The 27,946-nt window shown below is 38.8% G+C and overlaps 1 protein-coding gene across 1 annotated transcript in view; it reads right to left on the bottom strand.

Annotated features, from left to right (window-relative positions):
- LOC124798338 (cleavage stimulation factor subunit 1) overlaps positions 1-25,953 on the bottom strand; it is a 196,455-nt gene extending 170,502 nt beyond the window's left edge. Inside the window, exons 1-2 of the mRNA XM_047261693.1 lie at positions 25,796-25,953; positions 12,068-12,273 (exon numbers count right to left, since the gene is read on the bottom strand). Coding sequence (XP_047117649.1) covers positions 12,068-12,273; positions 25,796-25,863 — 274 coding nt within the window. The 5' untranslated portion in view covers positions 25,864-25,953. The remainder of the gene's footprint in view (positions 1-12,067; positions 12,274-25,795) is intronic.
- Positions 25,954-27,946: the final 1,993 nt, after the last annotated feature.

The following is a 27,946-nucleotide window of genomic DNA, read 5'->3' as shown; positions in this document are numbered from 1 at the left end:
AAATAATGTAGAGAGCCATAAAAAAGGAATCCAAAAAGCCCAAAACACATATCGTTTACCACAGAACTGGCCAGTGTCCTCAAATGAGGGCAGCAAGTTACAGGGGCACACAATGTAATAAAGTATTTTAGCCTTCACTAGTACCAAACACTTTTACAGTATTACATTAGGCAGCAGCCAGAAAATGACACTGGTCTTACCTTAGATACAGCTCACTAACAAAAATAGAAATAAGCACCAGGCTCCACAAAACACTCCACTACTTTTAACAATCTTGAACTGAAATACTGTACCAGAGAGATAACGACAGTACCCATTGTTGAAAGAAACCTTACTTCACAACACAAGTCAAAAACTGACTGTCCTCAGTTGTGAACAATGGGTGCTAATGAGTTAATAGCTGTATAAAAATGGAAGCCTCCAGCTTGTATACCAACCTCAGCCCCTAGTTCAGCAAATTCTTTGAAGCTACCATGACTCGCTCCATTGTTAAGAGACATCACATTTCAACTATGACTCAGAAGCAATCGCAACGAATTACTGCTCTAGCAATTCATTACTACAGGTTCATAAAGTAAATTTTGCAAAATAGGTCAATATTACCACAGCATCCAACTATTACTATTCCCACATGATTCTGAATCAAGGGTGCCAAAGTGGTTATGAAAAGTTTCAGTATCATTTGTCACAAGAGAAACTCGCAGTCTGTAACTACAGAGTTTGATCCAAAAGCAAGAAATGTCCCTGTAGTTTTAATTTTTTTTAGTCCATAAGTTAGGCACCAGTTTCCCAGTGTCACAAAATGTCTATATCTTCAGCTATTTCAACGGCACTAACAGCTGCAACAGCAGTACACAATTCTAGACTATTCAAGACGGTGCATTTATGGCTTTCTGGCAGTGTGTATTAACTCATTCAGTAGTTGGGTAACAAGCTCCACACTAAACTGCTTTGTCATCATGGTGATAAAGCAGCTGAAATCAGCATATATATGAACCTGCGTTATCAGCTTCCCATATCAGTTATTCTGATTGGGTGTTCAAATTTTGCTCTTATGATTAAATGTATATGGGTGTGGATAACATGCTTTCATTCTTCCAACCCTATCATTAATAAACTGTGAAAATAAGCAATAGAAAAGCTGTTATAAACAAATAATTGAGTAGCATAATTTACAGTCATAACTCATTGCAAGTGAAACTGCAACTAATATCTTTCATAGTGCACCATTTTTAAAAACTTTAACTGCTCGGCATCACAAATGAGCATTATATGGTTAGTTTCTTCACAGCACCAACTACCCATCTGCATGTCCCCCATATGTGCATCATGTAGTGGGGTCTCATTCCATGTAGCACCAGGACTGCCTTACTGGTTACAACAAAGACCGCGAACTGTTACAGTAAGCAACACACATTTGCCAAGGCCATCTCCTTCTCTTCAGTACTCATATTTTGACTACCGTTCCTTTTAAGGACATTTTAACACAATTAGACTGAGAGTGATGGCGGTGTCCAATAATTTTCTGCTGTAAATAATTTGAAAATACATCTGATGATGCAACTTTTAAGTTGTGAAACTGGTTGTACTAACAAAGGAGTATGTAACTATTGGTGTGGTTTTTTTTTAACGAGTGCCGTATGTAATACAGGACATCTCAAAGAGAACGTCAGTGACATGTCTTATAGATAATTTTGACATTTAGTGGCAAATCAATAAGGAAAAGTTTATGGATGTAATGTACTCTGTTTTGGTACAAAAATACATTTAATTTGTTCCACTCTCATTTCATCTAAATACACTTATTTGGCACTTTCCAAACAAATTTTCAGGTTTTAAGTGGTGTCAACTGTGAGATCAATATTCTTTACACTTTCTTGCCCTTCTGGTTTTGCTCTTTTTATGCAATCATAATATTTGTCATTTGAATGAGAGCTTGTAAGCAACAATAATTGGAGAAAAGTGAATATGCCCAAGAGAAACCTGGAGGCTTTTTGACTGGTCTGGGTCATGTTGAACATTTCACAGGTTGGGATCCAACAATTTCAATTATTAAGACTTTTAGCAATCTCTCTTCATCAAAGGGGTTTAACTGAAATTGAAAATTATATTCAACTAACAGAATATTATATTGTGACCATGATCATAATTTATGAGAACTGACCATTTTGGGGGGGGGGGGGGGGGGGGGAGGTGAGGATGGGGGTGCAGACGGTATTTAAGGTGATGTGATAGATAGTCTGTTACCATTGTTTATTGCCTTTACAAGGTGACCATCTGCTGCAGAAGATACTAAATTGTCTACACGAAGGTGCAGCATAGTTTATGATTGCTGCAAATAACTTGTGTTCTGTGTTGGGTACAGAAGAGCAGATGTTCTTCACACACTACTGAGCCATTCTTTCCTGCTTATATGGACATTGTTATGGAATGACAGTAGTTTGGCATAATGAACAAATATTAGCTGAATAGTTACCATACATTACAGCACAGATTCCAATCTGAATTTTCACTTTCATAGTCCATAATGCAGCTGGGTGGCATTGGCTGTAAATGACACTCCAAGTGAAAAATTTATTTTATTATTTTCTTTTTAATTTAAGAACTTGCCATCATTGAGCCCTTCGACAGAATTGAGTGTCCACAATATTTCATTACCATAGAGCAGTCTGTTCTGATAATTACTCCTTGATGATTCTAGTATAAATATTCTGAGGGCTAGAGGTGTCGTTAATATGAAACAATTAGTCACTAAATTAAGGAAAACCAGCAATGGTTGCAAGGCATTGCACTGCAAATGTGCCCCTTCCTCAGCTAGGTGAACCTCTTACTGCTAGTGCACACTGAGCAGCTTGTTGTACAAAAGGTTTTCACTTTCACGGACAAAGCACAGTAATGACTGTTCTGTTAATCATTGTAAGTTCTTGCAATTGACATAGACTGAATGAAAGTTTAACTTAAGAATGATGTATTAAATATTTTACTTTTTGCATATTGTTTTCATTTTTACGTTTCCTGCTTTCATCTTTTCATGTCTTTGCAGTGCACTTTCACAGCAATTGCACATTGTCTCTTTGTGTGGATCACTTGAATTATTTGTGGATTTATATCACTTGTAGTTCACAGAATTTCCCTGTTCGCATTTAGCAATCAAAGTTCTTTTGTCGTCATCTTTGCATTTCTCTGTTTTGGGGGTGGAAATAATGACAGGGTTCTCGAGAAAAACATTTTTTAAGTCTATAACAATCAAAAGCTGTGTTACCTAAACATAATGCTTACACTATGATCACAGCAGATGCACCAATGAAGTGAATCGCATCTGCTGAATTAACTTACCAGTTTGCAGCACACTTAAGAAAGAAATTCAAAAATGATAATGAGAGCTACTGATTTCTAGTGTTCACCTTGTAGTCGGTGCATCTGCATATTATTAGTATCTTCTCTGTAGTCCCTAAGCCTAGTTACGGAAATGAGAAAGAAAGTCATTGGCTTATATGTTTGGTACTTCAGTCCTGGGTCAACTCAGCGGTTACATCTTTGAGACATGAGCTGTGTTCCTCACTTCCAAGCTCATTCAAGAAAACCATCAGCTATGGAAACAGATTCTTCCAGTGGCTAGTATAAATGGCAACATAATAGAATATGTATAGCAACTCTGTGATAGTCCAGTGACTTTCTGAAGGGGCACAGAATTATCCTGCTAAATTCACTTGTTATTTTCTTGGCATTGCTATTAAATAATCTCCGTGATTTTCATGTTAAGTGTGATACTGGGTTATCAAATTAATGGTTTTGAGTCCAGGAAGGTCATTCAATGCAGAAAATATTTTTATGTCTTCAATTACCTATCTTAGCCAGCACTATGGTAATGACAGGACAAAGATCATAGTAGTACCACGCTAGCTCCGTGGTAATGTGGCTCCTGTATGAAGCAACAGCCACATTAGGTGCAGCTTCCAATCTGGCTGTAGGACTAGTATATTTTGTCGGCATTTTTGCTCTTCTGAACACTGCCAGACCGAAAAGCAGCACAGAATTCTCAAGAAAATCTCTACAGTGTATGTCTTCTCATAACCTGCATTCAGTAACTCATACATCAGAAAATGAAAGACTGAATCACTGTGCTTCACAGTCACCATCTCACTCATAACTGACAGTGAAATGGAGTGACAGCCCTATTGCCACGCAAACTTTACCGGCCCCTTTTGAAACAATTCACTTCCTGCCCATTTCCTCTTTTCATTAGTATAAAGCTTGTTCATTTTGCATTTGTACTTGAATACATACAAATTTTTGAAAATGGGTCCATCATTTAGAATAACCCTGTACATACTAACACCAGCAACCTCACAACTGAATCATTATGAAGTTGAAAAATTCTAAAGCAAAAGTTTTAGAGAATGTGACAGTGGAACAGACTAAATATTTAGGCACTACAACATATCCACCGCATTTGTTAGTTTTACTATGTTTATTTCTACTTAAATGATCATTAATCCCCTAATACGTGCGCGAGCCATATCCTACGTTTCGCAGTTCGTGATGCGATAAGGTGTGCAAGTCCCACTATGTGAGGCAATTACATTGTTGTGGCATAACCACAAGTGCCAGAACAAAGATGAAGAGTGCAAGAGAAGAGAAGGCTGTGAAACAATGTCAGCCAATGGTGTGCTGATTAGGACCGCACCACAACAAGAGCGGCCTCTATAAGAGAAGAATATAAACTCCACTCCTGCCAGTCTCCGCCACTCAGTATCAGCTCAGTATTCAGACAGTATTCGCATAATTGTAGACCGGCACTTGCAAAACAGTTATTAGGATACCTATCGATTGCTTGTTGGGACATTGTCTATAGTGAAGAACATTACTGTTTCCATGTCGCGCGTCATTTGCGTCACTTGTTGTTCATTCAAATTAAGTATTGTCAAATCTGCTTTACTGAAATAAAACTATTAATGTTAATAGCATGAATTGTTGTATAGCATTCGGAGAATGCAGCACCCTTTAGGCACTCTATAAGAGACGAGTGGCAAAGACCCTACATATACCACAAAAGGAAAAGTTTATTGGCAACCCTACAAAAACTCAACACTTGGGTATTACAAAAGTAATTTAAAGAAAAGTCACCAGACCTACAAGACAAAGACAACAAAACATAACCACCAACATAGTTGCATCAGCTCTGTACCAAACTATTCACATCCTACTAAGTTTCACATTTCTACCACTGACCTGGAAACATTCATCACTACCATGCTCCACTTGTCTCTCAAATATATCTCAGTAAAGAAAAATTCTCAGTACTTAAGATCAAAATGAGAAAATTGAATAGTCGCCAAAAAATCAAACACTTCAGTTCTCACAGAAACAATATAGTTCACTTTCTTTTAAGGTCTTCTGACTCCTTGTTATCTACATGATAAGGTATCCTGTTAACAACATCAGTTTCTTCTAAGTCTCTCAACTTCAAAGTACAAAATTACTGATCAACCATCACTATCGGTAGCTGCTGCCAAAATGTCTCGCATCTCTGAACTAAATAACAACACTCACCTTCAAAAATGGGAAGCTGCTGTTGAGCTCCACATTGATGCAGAGAAAACACAACTTACAGTTTGACTGCATCCAAAATATAATTTCTTGTTCAATTCCCAAGAATCACAAATTAGTCTTGCGAAACAGATGTACTTCCAAAATTAAAAATTGTGTTGTGCATCTCTGGATCTCTGTGTGTGTGTGTGTGTGTGTGTGTGTGTGTGTGTGTGTGTGTCCTTGTAGATTGAGGGAGAGAACGGTGAGGGAGGAGGGGGGGGAGGAGGAGGAGGAGGAGGAGGAGGCGCGGGAGAGGGGGAAGGGGAGGAGTGGGGAAGGGGAGGAGTGGAGAAGGGGAGGAGGGGGGAGGGGAGGGGGAGATGGAGAGGGGGAAGGGGAGGTAGGGGAAGGGGTGGAGGGGGGAGAGGTGGTGAGGGGGGAGAGAGAGGTGTTGGGTGAGAGAGGGGTGAGGGGGTGAGAGAGGTGGAGGGAGAGAGGGGTGAGGGGGTGTGAGCGGTGGGGGGAGAGAGGGGTGAGGGGGACGAGGGGGTGAGGGGGGAGAGAGGGGTGAGGGGGACGAGGGGGTGAGGGGGAAGAGAGGGGTGAGGGGGAAGAGAGGGTGAGGGGGGGAGAGGAGGCGAGGGGGAGAGACGGGGTGAGGGGGAGAGATGGGGCGAGGGGGAGAGAGGGGGTGACGGGGAGAGAGGGGGTGAGGGGGAGAGAGGGGGTGAGGGGGAGAGAGGGGGTGAGGGGGAGAGAGGGGGTGAGGGGGAGAGAGGGGAGCGGGGGGGAGACGGGTTGAGGGGGGAGAGGGGAGCGGGGGGGAGACGGGGTGAGGGACAGAGAGGAGGGCAAGGGAGGATGAGAGAGTGGTACAAACAGAAAGGTATTAACGCTTTCACTGCTGGAGATGTGTTAGCTCATCATCCCTCGCCGTTCCCAGCTGTGCCTGACGTGGTTAAGTGTGGCCCTTGGGTTTCGCCTACAGTGCTAAGGACGTGCCACCAGCCTTTTCACCACTAGGGACGAGTTTAGGCATACTGAATCACAGCTACCTGAGTGTGACAGTCGTGTAAACACGCAGCGTTGTCTTTCCGCTCTGCTCCTCCAGTAGCTGTTCAGTAGTCTGACTATAATTTGAGAGTGCTTATATGTTTGTTGATGTGTTCCCTTTTTGCAGAATTCGACTACGCTTCCTGTGTTTTCATCAGTTTTCTTGTTTGCTACAGGAGAAATGTCATATCACTGTGGTTGCACACATAGAGAGATCCTGGATATGCTCACTAGTAGCGGCAGTAAGTGTGAATTATCTGATGTTGCTAGCAGTGATGAGTCCTCCACAGAATCTCAAAGCTGTAGTCCTCAGCCCTTTACATCAGAGAGGAGAGCAAGAATTACAGACAGCATTTCTCTGAATCTGAGGAATCAGAAAGTGACAGTGAAACAGTTCGGAAAAGAGCATACTTAAGTGACACATTTGACAGGACAGAAACTGATTTCCAGCCATTAAACCATTACTTTGATGAATCAAGTTCAGGACCCAAATGTCAACTAGATGCTGAGCCAAGCATTCTTTCATTTTTTGTGATATTTATGTATGAAGAATTGTTGCAATTTATTGCAGACGAAACAAATTATATTTACATTTACACCAGAGAAAATACCACAGAATCTGTGAATTCTCGACTGCCAAAGTGGAAAGAGGAAATGTATTGTTTTATTGCTATTTGCCTTCTAATGGCAAAAGTTAAGAGGGTTAAAATTAAGTGATTACTAATCCAGAGATACACTTTTGATCACACCAGTTTTCAGTGAAATCATGTCTCGAGACCATTCTGGTCTAGTTCTGAGAATGATACACTTCAGTGATAGCTCTGTGAGTACTGGAGGTGACAGTCTAAAATTAGGACGATTGTTGACAAAGTTCGTAAGACGTTTCGTAATTCATTTCGTCCACATCACAAGCTTTGTACAGAGAAAAGTCTCTTGCTGTTCAAAGGACAATTATCTGTTAAGTAATTTATTCCAACCAAGGCAAAGAAGATTCGGAATAAAAGACATTTGTACTGTGTGACTGTTAAGACGTGGGTATATTTTGGATTTTATTGTATATACAGGTGCAACAAAAAGAAATTGGGTTCCACAATTTATGGAAAAGTGGCGACGTAGTAACAACTCTTATGGGACTGTATTTGGAACAGGGTCATATTCTAAACTGTCGATAATTGGTACTCCAGCCTGGACCTGTTCCTCTGGCTGGCTTCACAACTATAGAACAGCTGCATGTGGCACTGCTCATAAGAATAAGCGCAACATGCCAAAACTGCAGAAGAAATTAAAACGAGGAGAGACTGAGTTTAAGTGCACTGACAGGATCCTTGCTATCAAGTCGTGTGATAAGAGAGAGGTGTGTGTGCATGTTGACCACAAGTCATGCAACACAAATGGTTAAAACAGAGAAGGCTGACATAAATACTGGCGAAAAAATAAAGGAAACGGCAATGTATTGTAGATTACAATTCAAGTATGGGTGCAATTGACCATTGTGACATGTTACTGAGCTCAGTGGGATCAATGCGTAAGACTGTGAAATGGTACAAGAAATATTTTTTTCACAATTTGGATTTGTGCATTCTAAATGTTCATGCTCTCCACTGGTCGGTAACAGGGCGAAAAAATGGCACTCGCAGAGTTTCACCTTTCTCTCGCAAGGGAGAGTGTAGAAAAAATATGGTACAGAATGGAAAAAAATCTGGTAGGGGAAGGCACTACAATGATGAGAATCCACTCCAATTCACAGGGAGACATTTTCCGGCTGTTATTGTGAGTGAACATTTGCAGAAAAACTACACTAACGTGCAGATACGTGGTTTGCATGAAACAGAAGAAGTGCACCGGCAAACTAGATACCAATGCAAAACTTGCAACATTCCATTATGTGTTGTGCCCTGCTTTGAGACTTATCATACAAAGAAGTACTACTAATCATTGGGAACTAAATCTGAAAAAATGTATTGACACTTCTAAACGAATTACTACAAAAAGGCAAAAAAATGTAAAAAATACATATAAATCTATTTTTAACTTTGCCAGTGCCAGTCCATAGCCTGTATCGAAAACAAGGATGGGAAATAGAAGCAACAGGTGCAAAATTATTCAAACAATGCCCGACTTCTTCATATGTAGAAATTTGCTGGCAAATGAACGGACTTGGTGATTGAGATGGCATAATATCTGTACTGTAGCAAATGTAATTGCGCCAGTATAACAAAACCCATGTATTAATCTACATACAATACATTTAAATTATTAACGCGTAACATACACAGTTATATTCTTTTATCCTTAGTAGTACAAACATAGATCACATTCGGCCTACTTGTACAAAACCTGTTTTCCATAACTGATACAAATGCCTTTGACCAACGAGAAATAACATCCTAATATTAAAACTCTGTTCTCAGTGCGATTTTTCTTGCTACTTTTCCTCAATTGTTAGCCAATATTGGAAATTCAACATACTATACTGGGGAGGCTGGGGGGCTTAAAGTTGGTTGTTCGAATGAGACTGGCTTTGAAGCATTAATAGAAGACGGTATTTGTAAAAGAAGTGTCGAATATACCTTGTTTTTGTCTTTTCATAAAAATCAACATCTTTTTGACTAATTTGTAGATTATTGGAAAATAGTAGGGAAATAAAAAATTTTATTCCGTATCTTTGTGCTGTCAATCTATTGCACTCTAAAATTCATTTTCATCATGTGTTCACTCTACTACATATGCAAATCAAGTTTACACTGTTTTCGGGCCTGATTTTTGTGCCCACCTTTCATTCCAATTATACAGCTTGGAATGTTTTATAGAACATAGTTTTCTAGCAAAATCAGAACAAAAAAAACACTTTTTTGATGTTTTTACAATACCTTCCATTCATTCAGCATTGAAAAGTGCTACGCAAATGAAACTTTATATTAGAGAACAATGTGTTGCTAGGTTACTACATGCCAAGTTTCACGTTTGTCACAGCATTAGTCCAGGAGATGTAAAAAGCTAAACTTCGAAATTTTTTTTTGGGTGCCTATTTTTTTGGCCATCAATATGGCTCTTAAAATTCTTTTCATTATTATTCTTAAGAGAACGCATAAAGTTGTACAAGATGGTCAAATTTTATTTCTTTACAAAAACTATTGCCCGAGTTATTACAGTTCAAAGTTGCCAAAAATTCAGGCTGGCTCTGCATTAGTTGTAATCAATCCAGAAGTATTCAGCACAGGGAAGGTTGGGCAGTGCGGGCCGTGCCAGTCCTGGCGGCAGCTCCGAGGGACAGGCACTTAGCACAGGTAGCTGGATTACACCGCAGGCCACAGCGCCTCAGTGTGCCAAGCAAATGGTGCGCCTCCAGCAGTCAAAGTGTTAAAAGAACAAGTATAATTTCAATGAAACTCATTTCATATTTTTTATTATTTTTGTGAGCCATGCTTAGAACATTCAGTCAGTTCCATAGTCTGTCCCCTTAGCCAGCACACATTCTGGTGTGCCCTCATCCAGCCAGTCAAGTAAGAAATCCTTACACACAGGGCATAGGCACTTACAGAGTCAGTATCACATACCTCACATTTTCTAATTCAATGATTCACTTCCTCTGTTTGATGTCACACCTTGATCCTGCACCCCCCCCCCCCCCCCAAAAGCTCCGAATTGTTTGCTCTTCTGTCTGCAGTGGTCCAAGTTTCTTGCTATCGAGTGTACAGTGCAAATGTCTGATGTCGAAAGGTATCGTTGGTCTTCGCTCTGCACAGTTAAACATTAATTTTCACATAAGTCCATTGCTACTCTGGCAATGTTTGCATCAGCTGATCCTTTGATTCTGTTATAATAATATGATTGAGATTTTGCAATGTAATAGTGCGGAACATTTTTTCTACTTCAGATGAAAGACACCCAGTAAAGTTGGCAACTTTTGCAGAACATGTAATTTTTTGGTATTCCGTCTTCATCACAGTTTTCAATACACACTTTTTTATATAAAAATCTTGTTACTTTTTCTTTCAGGGGTTATTCAATACAGCGCTGCAGCATACATGCACAGGCTGAGGTTTCACAAAGCAGCATTTTTATATCTTCATAGTTGCCTTCACATGGTACTGCATTAATTACAGATATGTACTGAGTCGGTTCCATTAGCTCCCTTAAAATGGACGATTTGAGGCAGAGCGGACAGAATTTAAAAAAACCTATTTTAGTTCCAGTATATTCACTTTTAAAATCTGAATACTACTTCTGCATTTCAAGTATTGGGCCTTTGCCTGTTACAGTGCCCATCTCAAAATCTGAACACATTTCATGCAAGCTAAATAAAAATCAGCGATTTTCTTTCTGTTTTTCTTCTTCTCTGTTACCACATTTATCGCACCTTGTAAAATTCCACACTGTTTATTACCCTGATAAAAATTCAGTACCAAACCAGTTACTTGCCGCACTAAGTAATAAGAAAATCCAATTACTTTTTTTCTGAGATAAATTTAATGAAGTTGGTATGGTTATATAGTCAGCAACTGACTTTGTTTCTTATTTGTAGCTTGGTGCAAATTGTTCCTTATGTTATCAAGTAGCAAGACCATATCAGAAGTTTCACTTCTGCAAATATCTTTTCTTCATCAAGTGTACTTAATTTCAAAGGTGAGCATCCACTTGCACGAAGGTGATATTTTTAGAATTCATAGATCAGAATATATGATTATTAAAATGCAAATATTTGCAGTTTTTTGCTGGGATGATATAGCTTATGCTACCACTTTTTCCTTGGTTAAAAAAATTATTAATTAAATAGGATAGTAAGACTGGAAACATAAAGTACTAAATAATTAGTCATACAAATATTTTAACAATATTTATGAGATGAATGAATAAAACAATGAGCTAAAATTTCCAATGTAGTAGGAAAAATACCACACAGAGAAAAATTCTCTAATTTTATTTTTTCATGTGATAGCCTAAGCTTTAAAAACTATTTTGGAAAAAAGGTAGGTGTTACTCCATTCCCTTGATTTGATATTCAATGTAATGCTGAACCATACTTAAAACAAAATAAAATTTATACACTTTGTTTCCTCCTTTGGGAAGTTTATTTAATGATATTAAGTAATTTTGTTTACAATCCCTATGGTTTAGAGTTTAACACCAAATTTCATACAGAGTGTATGAACAATTAAAAACTTTTAATTTATTTTCAAAATATTAGCAAATATCGTCATGGCACTAAAATCATCAAAAGCTTCCAAATTTTGAAAAGCCATTATATGAAAATAGAGAGAGATAAAATTTTAAAATTTGGTATGATTACTTTTCTCTGTAAAGAGAAAAAATAAGTCAAGTTTCATTAAAATCTAAGATGATAGGTGATAAACTGCCTTATTTTTGGTGGAACTGACATGGAATGATCCATCAAGTACAGAAACTAACTCTTTCTAACAATACAAAGAGAAGCTGTAATAACTATCATCACTGGTTACATGCTGCTTCTCAAGAAACTCACCTAGACCAGGTCCGAGTACATTCTCTGGTGCAACCCCTGCTGCTATAGCTGCTGCTGCACCTCCACCTTTGGAACGTTCTGGCTCATGACGAAGACCGGCCATAACAACATGGAGCAGACGATCTGAAGGCGGACAAGGTGGGTCTGCCTGAGCAACTGCTGATAGACCCACAGCCAGACTCTGATGCCCATCATAGAAGAGCTGACTGTACAACAGAAACAAGTTAAAATACATTAACACATGTTATTATTAAACATGTGTGTGGGATATTAAGTAGCTAAATAACAAAGTAGAGACATTCACAGTGAATGCCTCTTATATTACATACCAAGTGAAAATCCCCTTATAAACATTCTTAATCTAGTAAGTACTATTACCATACCACACTGCTTAATGCACTACATGAATATAGTGCAGATAACAAAACTACCAACTTAATATAACAGGGCTTAACACACACAATTACTAAAGTAAACTTCATGGTTGAAATCTACATCAACACTCAACAAGTCACTAGACAGTGTGTGGCAGAAGGTACTCCTGGTACCACTGTCCAATCACCCCTTCTCTGTTCCATTTGCAAATGGCATGTGGGAAGAATGACAATTGCAAACCACTGTATTAGCTCTAGTCTAGTTTCTCAAACTTGCTTGTTGTGGTCGTTTTGTGAGATGTACATGAGAGGAAATAACATGTAGTCCAACTCTTCCTAGTGTGTTCACTCCCAAAATTTCAACAGTAAACCACTCCATGGTGCACAATCCCTCTCTTATAAAATCTGCAACTGGAGCTTGTTGAGCATCTCTGTGATGCTCTCGCACCAAATAAATGATCCAGTGGTGAAATGCACTCCTCTCCATTGGATCTTCTCTCTCTCTTCTATTAGTCCCACCCGGGAAGGGTCCCAGAGTGATGAACAATACTCAGTACTCAAGAATAAGTCAAATGAATGTGTGTGAATCACTCCTTCTTGGATTAGTTACATTTCCCCAGGATTCTTTCTATGAATCTCAGTCTAGTATCTATTTTTCCTTTTAGTTGCTTTAAGTGGTCATTCCACTTAAGATTGCTCTATATGGTTACTCTTAGATGTTTTACAGTAGATGATGTTCCCAGCAATTTGTCATAAATAGTGTACTTGTACAGTAGTGGATTTCTTTTCCTACGTATCCGAAATGTGTTACATTTATTTACATTCAGGGTCGATTGCCGGTTCCTGTACCGCTCATCAACCCTCTGCATTTCCTTCCCCCCAATCACTACAGTCTTCTGATAGTGCTTCCTTCTTGTAGACAACCACATCACCTATGAATTGCCTTATAGAGCTTCTGACATTTTCATCTGGATCATTTACACATACTGTAAATAGTAACAGTCCTATCACACTTTCTTGGGATACTCCTGAAATTACTTTTACACCTGTCGATTTGGTTCCATTATGTGTGACATGTTGAGTTCTCTCTGCAAGGAAGTCTTGAATACGGTTGCAAATGTGGTCCCATGCCCAGTGACACCCCATTTTCGTCACTGATCAGTGTAAAACGCCTTCCTTAAATGTTGGAATATGGCACCAATCTGAGTGCTCATGTCTACAACAGTGTGGGTCTCATGGAGTAACAGAATGAACCGAGTTTGGCAACATCTCGTTTACAGAATCCATGTTGACTTTTTTTAATTTATTTATTTATTTATTTTTTTGAGATTTTTGTTTTCCAAAAATGTCATAACACATAAGCATAAAACATGTTCCATTAATTCAACAACATATTGATGTCAGTGGATATAGGCCTACAGTTATATGCATCTGTCCTACATCCTTCTTGAAAACAGGAATGACCTGCACTTTTCTCCAGTCGCTAGGAATTCTTCATTGCTCCAGTGACCTAAGAGAAACTGCTGTTAATAGGTGCACAAGTTCCTTCGCATAATTGCTGTAGAATCTTACAGTTAGCTCATCTGGTTCTGAAGCATTTCCACTACTAAGTGATAGTAGTGGCCTTCCTGTTAAGTGATCACTTATCTCAATGTCTGCTATTCTGATGTTCATACGATCACAGAGAAGAAGACTGTATTACGATCTTCCACAGTGAAACAATTTCAGAAGACCGAATTCAGTATTTCAGCCTTTTCTCTGTCATCTTCCATTTCGGTATCTATGGTCCCTGAGTGACTGAACAGAGGATTTCAACCCACTTACTGAATTTACATAAGACAAGAAACCTCTTAGGGCTTTTAGTTGGATCGGTTGGCAAGCTTTCACTTTCAAAGTCGCTGAAAGCCTGTCTCATTCCTCTCCTTAGAATTATTTTCACTTTATTCAGCTTTTGTTTGTCAGGTAGGTTTTGACTTCTCTTGAATCTGTGATGAAGCTCTCTTTTTTATGTAGCAGTTTTCTAACATGGGTATCAAACAATAGCAGGTCTTTCCCATCCCTACAGACCTTGCTCGGAACATACATGTGTAAGGCATACTGAATGATGCTTTCAATTTTTTTCCTTTGAATTTTACATCTTTGTCCTCAACACTGAATATCTGATGTTGACTCCTCAAATACTCTGCAATTTGTATCCAGTCACCCTTGCTAAGAAAAATTATTTCTTACCTTCCTTAACATTCCTTGTAATACCTATAGTCATAGATGCTATCAATGCTTTATGATAAGTGATGCTCTCGTTTACACTAACCGATTCAGAAAGATCAGATCTCCTTGTTTCTAAAAGCTCTAAGACATTACCTTCACAAGTTAGCTCTCTAACTATCTGCTCGAAGTAATTTTTGGAGAAGATATTCAATAACATCACACAAATCCTCTCTCTGGCACCAGTTTTGACTGCTCGACCCTCCCATTCTATACCTGACAAGCTGAAGTCATGCAATATTACGATAGCATGACCAGGAAACTTATTCACGAAATTCCGCAAGTTCTCTCTGTAGTGTTCAACCACTACAGTTCTTTTATCTAAAACATTAGTTAAAATGTTAGGTTATCTCCACTCCTACTCAATCTGATACTAGATAAAATCATCAAAATATAATAGAAAAAATAGCTAGAATAAATATGGAAACAAAAAGTAAAAGAATCAATGTAAAATGTCTTGACTTTGCTGATGTCATACCAATGAAATTAGGTAACACAGGCATATCACAGCCTCTTTCATCACCCATGGTAGAATATATTAGGTTGGGGCATAAGTTCACAGTGTTTGTGTTTCACATGTTGGTGTTCCGGTTGCTATATGTTTATTTATCAACTGTCATTTTTCTTTGTAACTCTTCGAGGTAATGAAAGGAGCTGTGGACACTACGAAACGGAGTTCCAAATGGAGAAATTGGAACATTTTCGACATATTCTTAAGTCTGAGTTCAACAGAGGGGTGACAGCATGGGATGCAGCCAGAAACATTTGTGACGTGTGAGGATAATGTAACTGGATGGAGCACGGTAAGAAAATGGTTTTATCCTTATTAGGAGGATCATTCTAACATTAGTGACACTCCAAAATCGGGAAATCCTTTGGGATTTGATGACGATCATTTATGTGCATTAATCCACAATGCCCCCCCATGAACCATGGACCTTGCCATTGGTGGGGAGGCTTGCGTGCCTCAACAATACAAATAGCCGTACCGTAGGTGCAACCACAACGGAGGGGTATCTGTTGAGAGGCCAGACAAATGTGTGGTTCCTGAAGAGGGGCAGCAGCCTTTTCAGTAGTTCCAGGGGCAACAGTCTGGATGATTGACTGATCTGGCCCAGTAACACTAACCAAAACGGCCTTGCTGTTTTGGTACTGCCCTTGCTGTTTTGGTACTGCGAATGGCTGAAAGCAAGGGGAAACTACAGCCGTAATTTTTCCCGAGGGTATGCAGCTTTACTGTATGATAAAATGATGATGGCGTCCTCTTGGGTAAAATATTCTGGAGGTAAAATAGTCCCCCATTTGGATCTCCGGGCGTGGACTAATCAAGAGGATGTCGCATTCAAGAGAAAGAAAACTGGCGTTCTACGGATCGGGGTGTGGAATGTCAGATCCCTTAATCGGGCAGGCAGGTTAGAAAATTTAAAAAGGGAAATGGATAGGTTAAAGTTACATATAGTGGAAATTAGTGAAGTTCGGTGGCAGGAGGAACAAGACTTTTGGTCAGGCGAATACAGGATCATAAATACAAAATCAAATAGGGGTAATGCAGGAGTAGGTTTAATAAAGAATAGGAAAATAGGAGTGCGGGTAAGCTACTACAAACAGCATAGTGAACGCATTGTTGTGGCCAAGATAGACACGAAGCCCACGCCTACTACAGTAGTATAAGTTTATATGCCAACTAGCTCTGCAGATGATGAAGAAATTGAGGAAATGTATGATGAGATAAAAGAAATTATTCAGGTAGTGAAGGGAGACGAAAATTTAATAGTCATGGGTGACTGGAATTCAACAGTAGGAAAAGGAAGAGAGGGAAACATAGTAGGTGAATATGGATTGGGGCTAAGAAATGAAAGAGGAAGCCGCCTGGTAGAATTTTGCACAGAGCATAACTTAATCATAACTAACGCTTGGTTCAAGAATCACGAAAGAAGGTTTTATACATGGAAGAACCCTGGAGATTCTAAAAGGTTTTAGAAAGATTATATAATGGTAAGACAGAGATTTAGGAACCAGATTTTAAATTGTAAGACATTTCCAGGGGCAGATGTGGACTCTGACCACAATCTATCGGTTATGAACTGTAGATTAAAACTGAAGAAACTGCAAAAAGGTGGGAATTTAAGGAGATGGGACCTGGATAAACTGAAAGAACCAGAGGTTGTACAGAGTTTCAGGGAGAGCATAAGAGAACAATTGACAGGAATGGGGGAAAGAAATACAGTAGAAGAAGAATGGGTAGCTTTGAGGAATGAGATAGTGAAGGCAGCAGAGGATCAAGTAGGTAAAAAGATGAGGGCTAGTAGAAATCCTTGGGTAACAGAAGAGATACTGAATTTACTTGATGAAAGGAGAAAATACAAAAATGCAGTAAGTGAAGAAGGCAAAAAGGAATACAAACGTCTCAAAAATGAGATCGACAGGAAGTGCAAAATGGCTAAGCAGGGATGGCTAGAGGACAAAGGTAAGGATGTAGAGGCTTATCTCAAGAGGGGTAAGATAGATACTGCCTACAGGAAAATTAAAGAGACCTTTGGAGCAAAGAAAACCACTTGCATGAATATCAAGAGCTCAGATGGAAACCCAGTTCTAAGCAAAGAAGGGAAGCAGAAAGGTGGAAGGAGTATATAGAGGGTTTATACAGGGGCGATGTTCATGAAGACAATATTATGGAAATTCAAGAGGAGGTAGATGAAGATGAAATGGGATATATGATACTGCGTGAAGAGTTTGACAGAGCACTGAAAGACCTAAGTCGAAACAAAGCCCCGGGAGTAGACAACATTCCATTACAACTACTGACAGCCTTGGGGGAGCCAGTCCTGATAAAACTCTACCATCTGGTGAGCAAAATGTATGAGACAGGCGAAATACCCTCAGACTTCAAGAAGAATATAGTAATTCCAATCCCAAAGAAAGCAGGTGTTGACAGATGTGAAAATTACCGAACTATCAGTTTAATAAGTCACAGCTGCAAAATACTAACACGAATTCTTTACAGACGAATGGAAAAACTGGTAGAAGCTGGCCTCGGGGAAGATCAGTTTGGATTCCGTAGAAATGTTGGAACACGTGAGGCAATACTGACCCTACGACTTATCTTAGAAGAAAGATTAAGGAAAGGCAAACCTACGTTTCTAGCATTTGTAGACTTAGAGAAAGTGTTTGATAATGTTGACTGGAATACTCTCTTTCAAATTCTAAAGGTGGCAGGGGTAAAATACAGGGAGCGAAAGGCTATTTACAATTTGTACAGAAACCAGATGGCAGTTATAAGAGTCGTGGGGCATGAAAGGGGAGCAGTGGTTGGGAAGGGAGTGAGACAGGGTTGTAGCCTATCCCCGATGCTATTCAATCTGTATATTGAGCAAGCAGTAAAGGAAACAAAAGAAAAATTCGGAGTAGGTATTAAAATCCATGAGGTTTGCCGATGACACTGTAATTCTGTCAGAGACAGTAAAGGACTTGGAAGAGCAGTTGAACAGAATGGACAGTGTCTTGAAAGGAGTGTATAAGATGAACATCAACAAAAGTAAAACGAGGATAATGGAATGTAGTCGAATTAAGTCAGGTGATGCTGAGGGAATTAAGTCAGGTGATGCTGAGGGAATTACATTAGGAAATGAGACACTTAAAGTAGTAAAGGAGTTTTGTTATTTGGGGAGCAAAATAACTGATGATGGTCGAAGTAGAGAGGATATAAAATGTACACTGGCAATGGCAAGGAAAGTGTTTCTGAAGAAGAGAAATTTGTTAACATCGAGTATTGATTTAAGTGTTAGGAAGTCGTTTCTGAAAGTATTTGTATGGAGTGTAGCCATGTATGGAAGTGAAGCATGGACAATAAATAGTTTAGACAAGAAGAGAATAGAAGCTTTCGAAATGTGGTGCTACAGAAGAATGCTGAAGATTAGATGGGTAGATCACACAACTAATGCGGAGGTATTGAACAGAATTGGGGAGAGGAGGAGTTTGTGGCACAACTTGACTAGAAGAAGGGATCAGTTGGTAGGACATGTTCTGAGGCATCAAGGGGTCACCAGTTTGGTACTGGAGGGCAGCATGGAGGGTAAAAATCGTAGAGGGAGACCAAGAGATGAATACACTAAGCAGATTCAGAAGGATGTAGGCTGCAGTAGGTACTGGGAGATGAAGAAACTTGCACAGGATAGAGTAGCATGGAGAGCTGCATCAAACCAGTCTCAGGACTGAAGACAACAACAACAACAATCCACAATGACCCACATCCATGTACTTGCAAATGTGATGAACTGTAATCATTTCACCATCATGTGACATTTGCATGGAATGGGAAAGGTTCAAAAATCGGGTGTAAGAGTACCACATGCTCTAAGCCAAATCACAAAAATTAGTGGGTGACCAGATGTGCATCTGTCCTTGCTTGTCATCAATTGACTCATTAACAACACCGACCATTCCTATCTTGTGTCGTTAATGATGACCAGAAATGGTGTCTTTATGCAAACATATGAAAAAGCCTATCCCCAACATTATTCAATCTGTATATTGAGTGAGTAGTAAATGAAACGAAAGAAAATTTCGATTAGGAATTACAGTCCAGGGAGAAGAAATAAAAACTTTAAGGTTTGCCGATGACATCGTAATTTTGTCAGGGACAGTGAAGGAGTTGGATGAGCAGATGAATGGAATGGAAAATGTCTTGAAAGAAGAATATACAGTGAACATCAAAAAAAGCAAAACAAGAATAATGGAATGTAGTCCAATTAAATCAGGTGATGCTGAGGGAATTAGATTAGAAAATGACACACTTAAGGTAGTAGAAGAGCTTTGTTATTTGGGCAGCAAAATAACTGATTATGGCCAAAATAGAGAGTATATAAAATGGCAATTGCAAGAAAAGTGTTTCTGAAGAAGAGAAATTTGTTAACATCAAGTGGAAATTCATGTAAGCAAGTGAAACATGGATGATAAACAGTTCAGGCAAGAAGAGAATGGAAGTTTTTGAAATGTGGTGCTACAGAAGAATGCTGAAGATTAGATGTGTAGATTATGTAACTAACATGCAGGTATGGAATAGAATCAGAGACAAGAAATTTGCAGCATAGCTCGATCAAATGAGGGGATCGGTTAATAGGATACATTCTGAGACATCAAGGGATCACCAATTCAGTATTGGAGGGAAAGGGAGACCAAGAAATGAATACAGCAAGCAGATTCAGAAAGTGGTAGGTTGTAGAAGTTATTCGGAGATGAAGAGGCTCACAGAGGATGGATTAGGATGGAGAGCTGCATCAAACCAGTCTTTGGACTGAAGACCACGACCACCACCACCACAACAACAACAGCAACAACACAGAAAAGCAAGGAATGACTGAGCCCAAACAAAGCTGTTGCCCTGTACAAAGACCTGTGGACGTCCACCAAAAGATAATGTTTTGCATCTGGTGGAAGAGTGACACTGCACTGGACTACAAATTGCTTCCCCAAGCATCACTGCTGACATTTGTTGTTAACAACTGAGACGAACAACAACCAGGAAGACTGTGTGAAGTGATGCTACTCCACGATAATGTCCACCCATATTATGCTAGACTAACGAAAAACACTATACAGGAGTTGGGCTGTGAAACTATTCCGAACCATCTCATTCACCTGTCTTGCACCCTCAGATTTTCACCTTTTCTGCTGTCTATCAAACAATCTTAAGGAACTTCCTTTCCAGATGAAAATGAACTCCAAACATGGCTCAATGAGTTCTTTGCCTCAAAACCATGTGATTTCTTCAGTTGCGGATCCAGAAAGTTACCCCAGTGTTGACAGACTGTTGTAAATAGTGAAGGAGAACACATTATTGCTGATGTAAGTCTGTTGTGTGTATCTGTTGTTTCTATCAAACTTATGAAAACTGGTACGAGCTTTAGCACCAGTTCAAAAGCAATAAACCAATCCACAATAAAATGACGCTCCAAATTACCATATTTTCTGAGTTACAGGTTTTCAAAAGCACTAATATCATCTACATTAATAAATTATAAGGAAGTACCAAGAGTTATTATAACAATTGGAACAATTTACTGGTTCAGTAAACCATTAAAGAAGCAACAATGTTGTATCTCAAGAAATTACTGGAAAAATTTAGCTCTGGACATCAGCATGTATAGGAACTGTGGACACACATAAATAATGCGACAGGGGGTAATTGGAAGTGTCCGATTCCACCCATTGCTTTGACCCATGACATAATGGTGTTGTGTGGGACTATGTTTTTAGGTTGGTTCGTATTTGTAGATGTCACATTGCTCTATTTGATGGTGCCCTCTGGTGGTGGATGTTGACATGTTGAGTTTAACATGTGGCATTGGGCTCATTTGAGACCTGATTATCACTGTGGTAACGGGGGTATGAGTCTCGGTAACCAACGTGATGATGTGGATCGGGAAGTCTTTGCTTTGTTTGCAATGAATTATTTGTGTTCTCTTTCCTCGGCTAATAGCAGAATATGTTAGATGTCACACTTGTGGGTAGTGTATGAAGTTGACGAGAGTTTCGGCGTCGCGGATCAGGAACCTATACATGTGGCACTGTCGACGCAAGAATATCTGGTGTTTGATATGGCATGGTACCTGGTTCAAGAAATCAAGGTTGGCCAAAGGGTAGACTGTTTTACTTATGTATTACTTTTCTATAGGTCCTCCTGGAGTTTTTGTGTGCATCAGACTGATGTGAGTGTTAGAACTATTTTATATTGGTTTTCTTTTTGTTGTGAGGTGTGTTCAGAGTACATCAAGTACAGGGGGATGTGGGTGGGTCAGGTGTTGTTGAAATTGATGATTCACAGTTTGGTAAGAGGAAGTATGGGGCACTTCTCGAGTTGGTTTGTGTGTGTGGGGAGGCTGTTATTTCAAGAGGGGGGTACATAGATTGTGTTTTTAGGGTTTTGCAGGGTCTTCGTAAGAGGGAACTAGTGGTGCTCATTGAGGAATATACCAAGGAGGGTAGTACTGTTATATCAGATGCATTTTCGTCGTAGAGCAGTTATAAACATTTAGTAGTTAACCATAGTATTCAGTTTAAAGATCATGACACTGGGATTTGTACTAATACCATAGGGGGGCGGGGATGGGGTTCTGTGGGACAATTAAATCAGTTATAGGGAAGAGGTGCTCTTCCAACCTGCAATCTCATTTAGATTAGTATTGCTGGCGGAATAGCGTCCCTGACCTTTTTTTTTTTTTTTTTTTTAGGCTTGAGGTGAGGATGTGTAGGCTGAATGTGGTGAGTTGAGGGGCTGTGTGTGTGAGGGGGCGGGATTGCGCATATTATTTATATGGTTAATGGAGCAGGTTACGGGTTGGGGAGAAGGGTGGAGGTGTTTAGAGATTATGTTAGAGATGACCAGTTTGTTCGCCTCTTCTTAAAAGAAAAAAAAGTTGTGTGTGTGTGTGTGTGTGCGCACACGCACCCCAACTTATCAGGTAAATAATTTTTGTTTTGGTTTTATTCCATAGTAATTTTGACTGTTGCATATTTATGGTATTTTGGTTCTGTGTTAGTTGAACTAGTTAATGTGGGCGTTTTTCAGTTGGCAGGGTTCTATTTTGGTGGTGTTTTGTAAATTATGTAAGTGTACGAAGCTTGTGGCTGTGATTTCCCCCCCCCCCCCCCCCCCCCCGGTTTGCTAGTAGGTATTGACAGATGCTTTTAAGCAACAAAGATAAAGGGAAATATCCAATTCCACTTTTCAGAGTTGTAAGTCTTGGTTTTTTGGTATTGTGGGCTTCGTTTGAGCTATATAGGTTGAGTGAAGTGTATGATTCCTGGTGGTGTTGTAGCTGTAGCATTATGTCGTAAGTTGAGATTTTTTTGTTTTATTTATTTTGGGATGGTGCAGTGTTTTTCATTGTTCTATATTTACCTTGTCCCTGTCCAAAACCCACTATTTCCCACAGTTGCCCTGTTACTTTCATTTTAGTGTTGGAGTGGGACATTCTTGAATCATTTTTATTTTTGTTCGTGTCTGTTGGCATGTGTATGTAGTGACAATATTGTCGCCATTTAGTATACGCTGGAAGTAGGCGTTTCTCCCATAGTGATGATGTTGCGGATCAAAGCAGATGGGTAGAATCAGATGCTTCCCTAATGCCTGCAATCTGTACAACCTTCTGAAGAAGGGTACTAAGTCTACGAAACCGGTAAAAAAACTAAATTTCTTTTATGTAAATGGTTGCTGATTGTTTCAATATATGTAACTACAGTTGCTGAGGATGGATAACATACAAAATTAACAGATGAGTTGGACCCTCTGTTAACCATAATAAACAGCACATCCCTCTAACAAACTGCGCACAAATCTTGGAAGGAAGCAAGGTCTCAGCTATTTACATGAAAGGTAATAGAGTTGATCCACACATGGAATATCACTGATCCTCTGTTGTAGAATCTTAGAGCATATTCTGTGCTCAAACATAATGAGCTCTTTCGAAATAATTACCTCCTCGAAAAGAAACCACCACAGTTTCAGAAGATATTGATAACACAATAGATGAATCGCACTTTTCTGGTGTAATGTTCTGAATTCCATTAATCAAGGCAATCCTGTGGACACAGTAGCTCCTAATTTACGAAAAGCGTTTGGCTCTGTACCTTCCCAACGCTCATCAACTACAATGATCGTAGGGTTTGTCACAAGAAATTTGTGATGAATGAGGAATTTTTGGTATCAAGGATGCAGCAAAATGGAGATGCAGTCCATGGAAGTATGTTTGAACCCTTTCTGTTCATGTCATATATTTATGACCCTGGAAGCAATATTAATACTAGCCTCAGACTTTTAGAAGATGATACAGTTATCTATAATGGAGCACTGTCTGCAAAAAGCTACATATATATACTGATCTTAATAAGATTTTGAAATGTGCAGAGATTAACAACTTGTTTTAAATTCAGAATGTAAAACTATGCACACCACAAAAAGAAAAAAACGTAGAAACGTATGTTTACAAAATCAGTGAGCCATAATTTTAATTAGCCTACTCAAATCATGCAAGTACCTGGTTGTAAGTTACAAAAGGTGTTTGAAATGGAGTGAATACACAGACCCAATCATATGTGAAACAGGTCGCAGACTTTGGTTTTTTGGTAGGGCATTGGGATGTTGCCTGCATGACCAGATCCGGGTTAAGGCCAAAGTGACCCAAGCTGAGAGGGGCACCACACATGTGAGGACATATCACAATTAGCAGTGGCCACGTGTGAAAACTTATTGAGACAGGAATCTGGGCCGCCCAGGTGCAAGAACTGTCTACAGTGTGCATCACAATTAGTACCAAAAACTGACACAGGTGAAAGTGTTCAAGGGAAAACGGGTGCCAAATGATAAGTTGTTTACATGGAAAAATGTTCTCGGACCAGCTCTGTGAATAACAATTAGGAGTCCAATACTGCCCAAGTGTGTGAACTACAACTATCCTCCAGAAGTGTACTTACAATGTATCAGTGAGCAGTACTATGTGAATAATATAGGAATTTACTACATGCCTCTACCCATCACTCCCACAGCGACTAAGATTCAACTAATTACAGTTTGCACAGAGACATTTAAGCAGTCATTCTTCCCAAACTCCATTTCTGAATGGAATTCAAAGAAACCTGTATGTATGGTAGGAGGAAAGTAGCCTATCCTTCACTATGCACTTCACAGTAGTTTGCAGTGTATGAATTTCTATGTAGTGTCAAAGCTAGAAAAGCTATTAATGAAAAATCTTCAGAATAATGAGCTAGATTTATCTGCTGTCAGCAGCCAGCAATTTACATAGCTTGCAGGTTTCTCTTCCTTCTGTTTCTAATGGCAAAGTTAAATTACATGTTGTGAATGGATACTCTGCAAATCAGTAGGCTATAAAAAGCATAGCTCAGGGCTATTATTCTTCATTTCAGTTTTATTCGTATACGAGGTGCAGGACAAATGACTACTTATCTTCTGTCCACTGTCATTATCGCATTGTTATAAGTGGTTATCTTTGCAGGAGTGAAACTAATGGACCATAGAAAACTGTATGTTCTGTCCTGACAATAAGATCTTCAAATTTACCAAGGTTGTTTTCACGAAATATACTGAATTACTTTTCTAGATACACACAACTGTACAAAGGCATATACTGAAAACTAATTATCAGATAAAGTACCAAGTTCAGATATTGTTCTTTACTAACTGTACACTGCAACATTTTTTACAATGTAATACTTCCATATAAATAGCTGTGCTATTGGCAAAATGTTTAACTAATATTACCTGTGAAATCAGAAATCTATAAGTAGCAATGGCCCTACCGAACATTTTCTGTCTGCGGGTGTGTCCACAGTCAGCAAAACACAACGAAATTGGTTTTGATCAAGTCACAAACCTAATAGGGTGACAAATCCTAACATGTATCTACCAGGTGTCAGTGTGGCATGTGAACAAAATTTTGCTGCCGCAATCTCTTTGGTAGCAAGTAAGTTTCAATTAACGTCTGGTTAACTGTACTTCTCAAATACACTTGGTACAAAGTGTGCATCTGACGATTTTTCCTAGGGAGTTTTCTGATATTGCTTATGTAGTAGATGGATTTGTACCAGCTTTCATAATTCTGTTATGTGCTTAAATTTATAGAGCTCGATCAAATGCTAGCTTGAACTAGGCCCCAGTTTCATTGCGTGTTCATTGCCGAAACTAAATAATTTTTGATAATGAATGACAACATTATTTAAATGTCACTGCTTGTTTTGGACTGTGAACTTTAAGCATTGCTGTTGTATTCCGAAATAAAACGTGCAGTAAATTTCTCATTTTAGGTATAAACATCTCACATAATATGATAGCGATGTTAATAACAACTCGTATGTGTGCATCAGATATCTGAAACGATAGCCAGAAATGTTTCCGTGAGACTGAACAACAAACAAAACAAATATCACAGCTTCTCTGAGCAAAATACTCCGTATCACAAGAGACCACGTAAAACATAATTCTATATCTGTTTATTTTTGAAATATTCCGCTAAAATGTGATAATGAACTACTTGATGCAACATTCCTTACACATCATATACCATCATCAACAAACCTTATCATCAAGCGATACAGAAGATCGCGAGTTTTTATAATATTTTTCGGATCAACAGTTTCGCTCATCTCTGTTTGTATTTGGAACGCCAACAACACGCGGCAACAATGCACACCAATGACAACAACGAAGATAAACTACTGCATCAGTCGGGTGTACATATAATACGACAAGCGAGCTATCGTTACATGTTGCTCCCAAAACCGACTTCGTAATGCGATTTCACAATAACGATTTTGATTGCTCTTGTAAACACTCCAAAATCGATTCTGGAAATTCGTTTCTAGCTCCCACTTCCACAGCCAATTTTCGCATCCACGCACATCCATTAATGAGAGGTGCCTCGGTTGTCAAGTTACATCTTGTTCTCAAAATATTCGGTTAATATGCGTAGGATGACTCATTGTTCTCAGCAGGAGACACAGAAAAATTAGACTGAGCATGAAACTGTCTACCTTTATCGTTGAAGTGAAGATAAATAGCGATAGTGCTGACTAAATCAAGAACAGGAACAGCTGTTAGTCAGTTGCATGTTTCATTGATCATTGCACGATAGATCGGAATGGTGTTTTTTAGATTAGATTAGATTTACTTTCATTCCAATTGATCCGTAGTGAGGAGGTCCTCCAGGATATGAAACATGTCAGGAAAACAACAATACATGACAAATATTTACAACTAAAACAAATAAGCTGATGTACCATTCCACAGGTCCCAAGTGGAATGATCGTCATTTTTTACTGACACTATATGAAAGTAATTTTACAAATACTAATGCACTGAATTTAAAATAAAAAGTTTTTCTATTTATTTATAAGGTAATAAACATGTAATACAACTATTATCATACTTATTTACAATGAATACAATACTGCACTGAAATGGTGCAGAAGTTAGATTGTACTTACACACACACACATTTACAATGAACACATTACTGCACTGAAATTGCGCAGAAGTTATATATATATATATATATATATATATATATATATATATATATATATATACAAATCAGTTGGTTTTACTGAGAAATTCATCAATGGAGTAGAAGGAATTGGCCACCAATAAATCCATTAGGCTTCTCTTAAACTGAATTTCATTGGTTGTTAAGCTTTTTTGAAAATGTGTGTTCCTGAATAATGCACACCTTTTTGTACAAGACTAAGTGACTTTAAGTCCTTGTGAAGATTATTCTTATTTCTAGTATTGATTCCATGAATTGAGCTGTTAGTTTGAAAAAGTGATATATTTTTAATGACAAATTTCATTAAGGAATAAATATATTGAGCAGCAGTAGTTAGTATCCCTAGTTCCCTAAACAGGCTTCTGCAGGATGTTCTTGAGTTCACACCACATATAACTCTTACTGCACGTTTTTGTGCCCGGAAAACTTTAGCTTGGCTTGATGATTTACCCCAAAAAATAATCCCATATGACATTACGGAATGAAAGTAAGCATAGTATGCCAGCTTTTTCATTTTTATATGCCCTATGTCTGACAAAATTCGCATTGCAAACAGAGATTTGTTAAGATGCTTCAGCAGTTCTGTGGTGTGCTCCTCCCAATTGAATTTATTATCAAGCTGTAATCCCAAGAATTTAACACTGTCCACTTTTTGTCTCTTCTTGTCATCGTATGTTAGACATATACTCGTGGGACACCCCTTGCAAGTTCTGAACTGCATGTAGTGTGTTTTTTCAAAGTTTAGTGACAAAGAATTGGCTAGGAACCAGTGATTAATGTCCACAAATATTTTATTAGCTGATCTTTCTAAGACTACACTTCATTTGCTATTTATTGCAATGTTTGTATCATCGGCAAACAAAACGAACTTGGCATCTGGTAATGTTACTGATGAAAGGTCATTGATATACACAAGAAAAAGTAAGGGCCCTAAAATGGAACCTTATGGGACCTTACATGTAATTAGTTCCCAGTTGGATGATGCCTGATAGCTTGATACATGTCTCTTTCCTAATAACACCCTTTGTTTCCTGCCAGAGATATAAGATTTGAACCATTTCGCAGCATTTCCTGTTACACTATAATACTCTAATTTACTTAAAAGGATATTGTGATTTACACAGTCAAATGCCTTTGACAGATCACAAAATATACCAGTTGCCTGCAATTTTTTGTCTAATGAA

The sequence above is a fragment of the Schistocerca piceifrons genome, chromosome 5 (assembly GCF_021461385.2).
Source record: "Schistocerca piceifrons isolate TAMUIC-IGC-003096 chromosome 5, iqSchPice1.1, whole genome shotgun sequence".
Classification (NCBI taxonomy): domain Eukaryota; kingdom Metazoa; phylum Arthropoda; class Insecta; order Orthoptera; family Acrididae; genus Schistocerca; species Schistocerca piceifrons.
Note: the sequence above shows the minus strand (reverse complement) of the source record. Positions and strands in the feature narration are given on the sequence as shown.